This window comes from Arachis duranensis, chromosome 8 (genome assembly GCF_000817695.3).
Source record: "Arachis duranensis cultivar V14167 chromosome 8, aradu.V14167.gnm2.J7QH, whole genome shotgun sequence".
Classification (NCBI taxonomy): Eukaryota; Viridiplantae; Streptophyta; class Magnoliopsida; order Fabales; family Fabaceae; genus Arachis; species Arachis duranensis.
The window spans coordinates 596081-607124 of NC_029779.3; the positions used below are offsets into that span (position 1 = coordinate 596081).

Here is an 11044-nt window from a genome sequence, read left to right on the forward strand (position 1 = left end):
AAAGATTAATTTAATATCTGAATCCTGATACCAAATAATAAAAAAATAAAAAATAAATAAAAAGATAAAAAATAAAATTGAATAAAAAGATACATTAAAATTAAAAAAATACAAAAAGAATAAATTGAAATAAGGGGCAAAACTAGACGAGTAGCGGGGTTAGTATTTTTTTATTTTTTATTTTAACAAAAAAAATTATATATATGAAGATCATAATTAATAAGATTTATTTTTTACAAGATAATTGAATATATTTTATATCATAATATTTAAACATAAATATCTGAAAATTAATATTGAATATTATAGAAATAGATTATTGTATTTAAAATCTACAAATACTAATATTGATGTAATTTTGAACAATTTTATTGAGGAGTTAAAATGTTAATGTTTGATGCCTTAAGTACTAAAAAGAGTTGGCTTTGATGTAATAATAATACAAACATTTTCATTCTTTTGGCCTTTTTTTCATATTTATTGTTTTTATCTTATTTATTATTCAAATAAATTCCCATAATTAAGAATTTATAGATAAATATGATGTAAATTAACTAAATTCTAAATCATATTTATAACACTACTGATTTTGTTGTATGTAAATTAATAATATAAAAGTCACAAACAATTAATAATGAGAGAAAAATAAAAAAATATCTACTAAGTTAATAATATAATTGTATAATTATCATTTTTAATATTTTTAAAAATTTAATTATCATTATAAATTAGATAAATAAATAGATAAAATAATTAAAGAATTAATTCAAAATAAAGGAATAATTAAAAATAATTTTATTGCAGTATTTACCCTGAAAATTTGTTGCACATCTTAAACTTTCTGGAGATGGTTCTGTTTGGAAGATCACTAGTCCATCTTTCAACGTAGACAAGAATGTATTCTTTTTTCACTTACTGAAAAGTGGAGGAAGAGATAGAGAATGAAAATTTGGGGTTGAATAGAAAGAATATTGTAGAGTATACAATTTAAAGAAAGGGGACAAGATTATCTTGAAACTCGACTCCCTACCTAACTGTCAGATAGAATTGTTGATTAAACGATCTTAGACCTTATAGAAAAAGGCCTTTATATAGTACTCTGTGTGACACATATTTTAAATTATATGTTGAACTGTCTTAAAAATATTTTATTTTCTTATTAATGGACAAGTAATTATTTAGGTGGTTTAAAATTTTCTAGTATTATTTTTAAATATATATTATATTTTGGAATCTAAATTTTTTATGTTCTAAAATTTAAAATATATATAATATGTAAACTTGTTATTTAATCTATATAATTTTTTATTATATGGTATAAATAATTGTTGTAAATAAATATGAAGTACTTGATTATATTTTTTCTTCTCTTATATTAATAATTAAATTAGTATGATCATTTTTTTAAAATATAATATTAATATTAGATATGGTGTGAACTTTAGTCTCGTGCAAATAAATGCACGGTCTTTACGCTAGTTTTTTTTGGTATGATGAGTGGACTCTTTTTGGTAAACTTTGCAACCTTGTTCCTTATGTACATATTTCTGAATCAGATTTCATGGTGGCTGACTTGTGGAAAGGGGTGTCTTGGGAGGTTGATAGTCTTACCACGCCTATTCCGCATGAGATTAAGCAGTTTATTTGTGGTATGAGATATCCTAGTTCGACTGAGTTGGAGCCACAGTGGGAGTGGTGGCCTGCAGCATCAAAAAAGTATAGTGCAAGGGAGGGTTACAGATGGTTATTAAAGAAAGCATTAAATTGGAATGCCAATAGTAATTGGAACTGGTTGTGGAACACAAACATTCCAGAGAAGTTCAAATTTACTATGTGGCTTGGCTTACATGATGCTCTACCAACTGAGACCTTTCGATTCAAGCGGCATTTAGCTTCTTCAGATATGTGTAAGAGATGTAACAAGGCGCAGGAGACTATGGAGCATTACCTTAGAGACTCTGAACGATCAAAGGCAATTTGGTATATGTTGGATCCTAGTATCCTGGACTCGACGACTGGTACTGCTCTTGAAGAGTGGTTTCGGAAGGCCTTGGCTAACAATGAGGCGTCCTTTGGTGCAGGGCTTTGGTGGGTATGGAGACATAGGTGCAATGACATATTCAATACTGACAACCCTTGGACAGACCACAAGGTTGTTGCCTTGGCCAGAATTACCGCCAAGGACTTACAGGTTTACAGGAATCGAAGCAATGCCTTTAGGTCTCTCCGAAATTGCCTGTGTTGGGAACCACCGGTAGGTAATAGTTTTAAAGTTAATTGTGATGCAAGCTTGTATATGGATTCAAATTTAGCGGGATTTGGGTGTATTATTAGAGATTCTAAGGGAGATTCTCGGGCTGCTCTGGAAGCATTCCCCCTTGGTCTATAATCAGATGTGAATTATTTGCTGCTTGGAGGGGGCTGGTTTTAGCTTGGGATTGCGGTTTGAGGGATATTATATGTGAAACAGATTGCCTTGACATTCTGCCCATCATGCATGAGCTTACAAGTGGGTATTCATCTGAAGTAACAGATTTGGTTCACAAGATTCAGGAGCTTTTATCTCGTCCTTGGCTTGTTCACGTTGAATGGGTGTCCCGAGAAGCAAATAGAGCTGCGGATTGGATGGCTAAATATAGTGCCAAGAATAACTCTAATCATGTTATTTGGTCTGAGCCTTGTGTTGATCTTCAACGAATCATCCGCTCGGATTTAGGATAGTTTTTGCTTTGTTTCTTTCCTTGTTTAGACACCAAAAAAAAAAACTCAAAATAAAGGAAGAAAAGTAATTTGAATGCGAGAGAAAGAAAGAAAAAAGAAGGTTTTTTTTTTTCTTTCCTGGCTTTAGAAAGAAGGTTGAACTTTTAAATTGTGTATGAAAAAATATTAAAAGAACAACATTACTAGCCTCTAATTTTTTTATGATTATTAATTGATCATGGCCCAAGCCTATAGACTCTGCCTCCCCTTGGATTCATGAAACTTTGTCTCTAGTTAAAATTGAATACAAAAAGAATTATTTTATTTTCTATCTAATTTCTTGATGCAATAAAAAAGAACTCCTCAACCTAATTTATTCACATTATAGTTTAAAAATTGTATCGAAGAGACTTTTTAATTTTTTACCCAATTCCCTGATGTAACAAGAGAGAAATTTACTCAACCTCACTTGTTTGCATTATGATTTTATTACGAAACCAAAAAAAAGACTTTCACACATCTAATCATTAAATGACGATTACAATAATTTATGAGCTATTTATAATCTCTTATTAAGTTAAAATAAAGAAATCCTAAGCCTATAGTATAAGGCCTAATTTAGTAACGAAATAAATAAAATCAAAATATATCAAACTAAATTGAACATTCTAAAATATAAACTAATAACTTTTAAATAATACTTAATCTCTTTGTATCACGAATATTTAAAGTACATATCATTAAATGACCTAAAAAGTTATATGTAAAGTAATAGTAGATAGATTGTATAAACAATATGATAATCAACAAAAAAAAAATTGTTAAAAAAGTGAATCTTGAATAAGATTATTGAGATTGGTTCAAAAATTTGAATTAATAACTCAAACTTTGTGAACTTTAATGGAGTAGATATTATTTTACTTGATCCAAAGTTGGTGTCAAATGTTCTTGAGATGAAATAGAATTTTAAAGTATAGTTTGTTCAATCTTATAACTAAACTTGGTAGTTCTAAAATATCACGAACTATTTCTCAAGTAAGTAGAACAAAGGAGTATAGATATCTTTAAAAATACTTAAAAGATATAAGATCAATTATATAAATATAAAATATTAGACATAAAATATTACTTATAAAACTTATAATGTAAATATTCGTTTGAGATTAGGTATAAAAGATGTCTTTTATAGACAAATGATTAATGAATAACATTGATAATGTTAAGGGGTCTTTGATCATTAAAATAGTAATGAAGATCATTAAATTTGACAACCACAAACTTAGAAATAAACCAAATAAAACCATTGAAGATGTTAGTTATGATGAACAATAAAAATTTGGGTTATGATGTAATGATCAACTTCTATGTAACAAACTATCATCAATTTCATAATTTTTTACATTGATTTTTTCAATTATTTAAAAGAAATTATACTATAATAGATATTAATTCATTTTAAGAGTATAAATTCTAATGTTACATGTCCTATTTATTGGGCTAATTTTATTTTATCAAATTATGAAAATTATATAAAAATAGATATGAAAGTAATATTAGTAAGCTAATGACACCTAAATTTTATATAAAGTTGTCATTGTTAACATTAAATTTAAATTTTAACAACATAGAAAAAATATCATATTTAGTTAGAATCTTTTAATAATGATAACAAAATTTAAAAATTAATTAATTTATGAGTGTAAAGACTAAAAATACTATATAAAACCTAAAAGTTTTTTTATATGCATAAATGAATAGAATTGAAAAAAACTTTCATGGTCAACGTTTAAGTATTTATAAATATATGGTTTCTCTCCTATACTAAAAATATATCAGAGTACCAAAGGTAGATTCATATATTTATAAATCATTTCTAAGTCAATAATATGTATATACATAAAAATACTTGTATAAAATATAATATTTATTATATATTTTAAAATTAAACTAACTAATTTTATCAAAAATATTTATTATAAATTTATATTTACTTTACATTTATACTAAATATACAATAATATTTGTATATAATATAGTATATGCCGTATATTTTATAATTAGACTAAATAATTCTATCAAAATATATTTTATCAAATAATTTTACTTTTAATACAAAGAACTATTTTTATTTATATTTTTTAACCAAAATTTAGTTGTTATAATAATTGCAGAGATAGCAAGTGGTATCAAAGTGTTAATATATGTATTGTTTGTGATATGTATATAAACATTTGTTTGCTTTACTTTGGGAGAGAATTTTAAACCAATCATAAAATAAAATCTAATTATTAGATTCATTTGTTTAAATAATCTTTTAAAATAATTTATTTCTATTTAACTAATAATATATAATTAATTATTTTTATAAATTTTTTTATATAATACATAAAAATTAAACTTTTATTTTTCCTGCATAAAATTTAATTATCATTGAAATAGTTTTTTCACCAAAGACCTTATTTCTTTGTTTACAACTTTAATAAATACCTAAACTTTTTTGGACATAAATTTGGTATTCATCTTTTTTAATACAAATATTAAATGAGTACACAACATTCTTGACTAAGATATTTGATAGAATTTTTTAAGAGAATTTCATCTCATGCAATTGTCTAAATTATTTACAATATAATTCGAATTTATTATAATGTATTTGTTTATAAGTAATAAGATTATTCATATTTATAAAACAATTTCAAACTCACAAAATCTAATGACTTGGTTTCGTACTAATACCATTAGCAAGTATAATTGTTTTTGCAAATTATTCGATATTTACTATCAATACGAAAATACCATGGACAAATGCCAAAGGTTACACAAACCAGAGAAAATTAAGTATTGGTTGCAATGCAAAACATCAGCAAATGTCATTACTTATGCAAAAAGAATTTAGATTCTATAAAGTGAAAAAGTTGATAAAATAGTAAAATAAAAAGTTAATCACTATTAATTTTGTAATTTATATGAAATACATATTTTACTATCTTAATCTAAGAATAATTAATTATTCACTTTATTACTTTATCAACTTTTTCATTTTAAAAAATTTTGATCTGTACAAAATATATGGACTATTAATAACCGGTAATATGAGCAAATTACATGAATTTTAGCTAACAAAGCTTATTAATCATGTTTTACAACAATATTTACAACAATATCATAAGCAAACCTCAATGCTCCTTCAAATTATAAAATTTAGGATTCAAAGTCTTGGTTCAGCAATTGATGGGACTCTCTCCACCCTTGGATTATAATAGATACTCCAATAAGACTGATTGGGGGGAGATTTCTTCGGCCATTTTCTTGTTTTTATCTATTGTTTTTTTTTTCTTTTTCTTATTTCTTTTTCTTTCTATAGCAGTCAGTAGTCAACGTAACAAAAGAGTATTTAATATGTGTGCATATGAGATGAGGAAGAGATGCTACTTTTTATAATGACCTTATTGAAGGGTGCCTAAATATAAATCAAGAAAGACAAATATATATATATACACATGTATGACCTAGTGTTTCTCACAAGTTTACATATCAATCCTGGTAGAAAACTAAGAGGGATCGTACCAACTTTTCCCAATTTCTATGGTACTGATCCAAAGTTCATTTAAAAAAACACACATACTCAATTATTTATGGTAAATTTAAGTCATCCTCAATTAACTCTATCTTTTATCGTTTAAGTCCAGTCTCATCCCCAATTTCGACAGCTGTCCCTTTTCTACCTTTTTCTTCCATCTTTGAACGCGTTTCTAATAGAGTAACTATTAATTTACAAAAAGTAACATTTTTTGGAAGACACGTCCATTTAAAAGATATTTCTATTAAAAGACACATTAAAAAAAACTTCGTAAATATATTGATAATTACCATAAGTACAATTAGACTCATCACCCACATCAATGGATGATGCATTCGTTTTTTCTTCTCCAAATGTACGTTCCATATGAAGCGGTTGGGAGATGCGAAATTTTTGTTCACGGCTTCAGAATGACACAATGGCATTACTGAGGGCGTTGACGGCTGTTGGGCGACTTCCGGTGATATATACGGTCAGGCGATACATTGAAATGGATGACGGCGTTCAGAATGAGGATTCGGAAGACTACGGTTTAAGGAGACGGGTTCACGTTTGGAGATAGGGGTTTGTGGTTTCACCAAATAAAAAGTAACCTAACAATGAAATGGAGGCATGATGGAATCCTAATTTTTCAAAATTTGCATAATAACCTATTAATCAATTCTTTATTTTTTTAAAATATAAAATTAATATATATTAATTAAAATTATTTAAAAAATTGACAGATTTATGTTGTCTACTACTCTACTTATATCTTTTCTTTACATATACACTAAAATAGTATTGAACAACTTCCCATGGTTTTATTGTTAGTATAGTTATTAAAATTCAACTGGATCGGTCGATTCGATTAAAAAATTAGTGAACTGAATCTATCACTAATTCGATCCGAGATTAAGACTGCTTAAAATAGAGAATCGGATTAAATTCGAAATAAACTGGCATAAACTGATCAAATTCGGTGAAATTTGAATCGGATCGAATCAAACCGCTTGGTGCAGTTGAAGACGACTTTACGACTCACCAGTGTTCTGCAAGTCCACCATGCTCCTATGCTCCAGCGAGGGGTTCAAACCCAGCATGAGTGGTGATCATACCACTAAGCTACAATGCTTCTCACCATTACATATACAAATTATAATATATAGTCATCTTTTATTTTACTTATATTCAATTTATTTTAATTTTAAAGTCATTCATTTTTAAATTAATTATATTTTATTTAATTATAAATTTTATTAAATATATACAAATTAAAAAGATAAACAAAAAAATTTATTAATCACAATTTTTTTCTTTTCATGATTATATGATATCTATTAATATTATTTTTTTAATAAATACTTGTAGTATATAATAATTGGTAAAGACACACATGCAATTGTCTTCGTATGAAGTTAATAATTGAAAATCCTTAGATGATATTTAGTCAAATTTGTCAAATCATCTCACCGTTCTTAAATATCAACTTCACATGAAAATTACTTATAATAACATGATAAATATAAACTAATTAATAAAGTAGTAAAGTTTGAAAATGATAATTATTTTTATAAAAATAAAATAAAAGTGCTTATAATAAAAAAATTAAATTTTATATAATTATTTAATTATACCGGATTAACCAGTTCAACCAATAATTTACCGATTGAACCAATGATTCAGTGATTTAATAATTTAACCGGCTCGATCACCGATTCGGTTCTGATAACTATGATTGTTAGATAAAACGAGATATTTCATATTTAATTATCTATTATGTTTATGGATTGTTTCATTATTTTTGTCCTATTTTAAAATTGTAATAATAATTTTTATATTGTTTAACTTTTTCTTATAGAATTATTAGGTAGTACTAATATTTGCGGATTAGTATATAAATTTTTAGAAAGTGTTAAAATACATATATTGTTAAAAAAATGTCAAAGTCATTTCAATTTAGAAATTGTCTAGATCTAATAGTTGAGAGTATATTAATTAAAATTAACCGTTAAAATTACTAGAATATTAATATTTTTAGAATCTTTAAAATTTTTTTGATAATTTAGAGTCTCAAATTCTATAAGAATCCATTTTCAAATAGTTTATTAAATATTTAGCAATAACATATACTCTCAAATACAAAAAAATATTACGTAAAGAGCAAATCCAACCATAGGAAAGATTGAAAAGGAAGAAGAAAAGAAAAAAACAAATAATGGAGTACCTACAGCGAAGCATTAATTTGAAACTGTTACTTTAACGTAATTCACAACTAAAGAATATGATAGTCATTTACAGTGGGAACCACAGAATGTCACTTTATTAGAACTTAGAAAAAAAGGACAACGAAGATAGGGAAATTGAAGGGGTCAGGATTATGCAATTGCAATTGTGGTAGTCGTGGACCGAATTGTTACCTCGCTTTTCATTAAGGTCACGAAGCTAGATACGATTCAAGTATCCCTCAAGCATTGGTTCTGTGTGGTTCTCTTTTCCTTATCTCTTACCTAAAATCTTTTATATAAATAACCTGCATTATCCTCTTGAAAAATCTGTCTTAATACATTTTTTCATTTTTTGTACTACACACAAACACACACAATCATGTCACACGAAGTTACTAACAATGACTTGCATGATGATGATCCAGAATGGCAAGAGCTAAAACTTCCAAACTTGTTGTTACAGAGTGAAGCTGTTCGGCAAGTGCACGCCACCATTGAGAGAGAATGGAATTTCCTTCAAAGGTCAGCTTGTCAAACAGCAGCAGGAAGGGCTCTGTGGAGGCATGTCATCCATGATCCACTGGCTTATTTGCTGGCAGGAGAGTCTTATTTGAGAAGTCTTCATGAAAAAATGAAGAAAGACAAACTCAACAATGCACGTGAAATTTCTGGAGTTATTCTTGCTGTTAGAACTCTTTGGTTTGATTCTAGATTGGAAGATGCCCTCAATTCACCAAATGGCAGAGAATCACAAGTTGTTCTCCTTGGTGCAGGTTTATCTTGAAACCCATATTTAGATATTTTCATCATCATTTTAAATAGATTATCTTAACTAGTGATATTTTTATGTCTAAAATAGATTTGACTGTGTCACTTCTTCACTTAGCTAGTGATATTACTTGCTAATCAGTTTTACTTTATGAATTAGTACATGATATTATATTTAAGAATAAGTTAAACATGCAGTAAATATCATTTTACAAGATATTTAAAGCACAATCTCTCAAATCTTGAGAAAGCTATTATAAAACTAAGATATACATTTATGCAGTAAAAAACAAAGAAAACAGAAAGATCGAAAAAGATTTTTGTTGTATTGAAGAGAGTACGTACTCTTACTTACTAGTACTCAAAGCATAAAGTTTTTTTTACAACCACCTAAAGATTGGAGACTGAATTCTGACCTGTTTCCTAAATAACCAAATTCTGTTGAAACAATTAGAACTATATCTATATTAACTAATTTAAGTCTCATTCCTATAACTATGTACTAGCCAAGGGAATAGAATATCATAAACTTTTATGCCTCTTAAAAATGAAAATAGATTAAAAAATATAATTTTAAAAACAGAAATTTAAAAGTATATCTGAGATAAGCTTGTAATCTCTTATGTAGGAATGGACACAAGGGCATACCGTTTAAATTGTTTACAGGACAGCGATGTATTTGAGGTTGATTTTCCAGGAGTATTACAAGTAAAAACCACTATTTTAGAAGCAGCTAAGGAATCGACAAATGAATTTGAACACATACGGTCAATGGCTAAATCCTTAACAAGGGTAGCTGCTGACATAAGAGAAAATGACTGGCTGGAGAAGCTTCGAACTGCAGGTTTTTTGCCACACAAGAACACGATATGGGTTCTAGAAGGTCTACTGTACTACCTCACCCATTCACAGGCCATGCAAGTGCTGAGGATTTTGGCCAACAAATGTTGTGTAACCCACACAGTCCTTTTAGCAGACTTCATGAATAAGCCATCAACTACACTGTCTAATTCTGCATTCCAATTTTATAGCGACTGGCCAGACCAACTCTTGCCCTCCATTGGGTTCACTCATGTAAAGCTTTCTCAAATTGGAGATCCAGATGCCCATTTTGGACTATTGAATGATCCTTTGAATCTTTTCAACAAGCTTCGCAAGTTGCCTAGGTCAATAGAAACCCATCCAGACGATGGAACGCCATGCTGTCGCTTGTACTTGGTTGAAGCTTCTGGTTCACCTAAATAAGATGTTGCTCCTAATGTTCCAATGAGTGTCTCATGATTAATTATATAAATCATGTTCTCTATTTTTCTAGATGCTTGCCCATTGTTTATACTTTATAGTATAGTATATAGCACATGAGGAGTACATGTCACATCTTAATGGCAAATTCTTCTAATAGGTGTGATCTCACTCCTTCGGTCGTAATATTGCTACAAGGCAAGTAACCTTAAAGTAATTATTTTCAGGCTTTTTTTTAATACATTTGATAATCAAGTTCAAGGGCATCCCTAACTTAAGATTATAAGAATAGACTTATTGGAGAACTTCTAAATCTGTTGGAGGACACTTATAATAGCATACAGTTTTGATACCAAGAGTAAAACATTTTAAAAAGCATATGCATTCTCATAGGTAGCATTTGGTAGAGAGATAGAGACTGAAAGATTGAGACTGAGAGACAGAGACTAAGAGAAAGAAACCGAAATAAATTTCAATATTCTATTTGGTGCAAAGAGAGAGACTGAAATTGAAACAAGAATAAAACTCTAATTTAATTTGCACAAAG

The 11044-nt window shown here is 28.0% G+C and overlaps 1 protein-coding gene across 1 annotated transcript; it reads left to right on the forward strand.

Moving 5' to 3' along the window:
• Nucleotides 1–8812: 8812 nt before the first annotated feature.
• LOC107459999 (uncharacterized) lies at nucleotides 8813–10801 on the forward strand. Its single transcript, XM_016078316.3, has 2 exons — nucleotides 8813–9260; nucleotides 9884–10801. Exons 1-2 carry the CDS (start codon nucleotides 8867–8869, stop codon nucleotides 10498–10500), a joined length of 1011 nt encoding a protein of 336 aa, XP_015933802.1. The 5' UTR covers nucleotides 8813–8866; the 3' UTR covers nucleotides 10501–10801.
• Nucleotides 10802–11044: the final 243 nt, after the last annotated feature.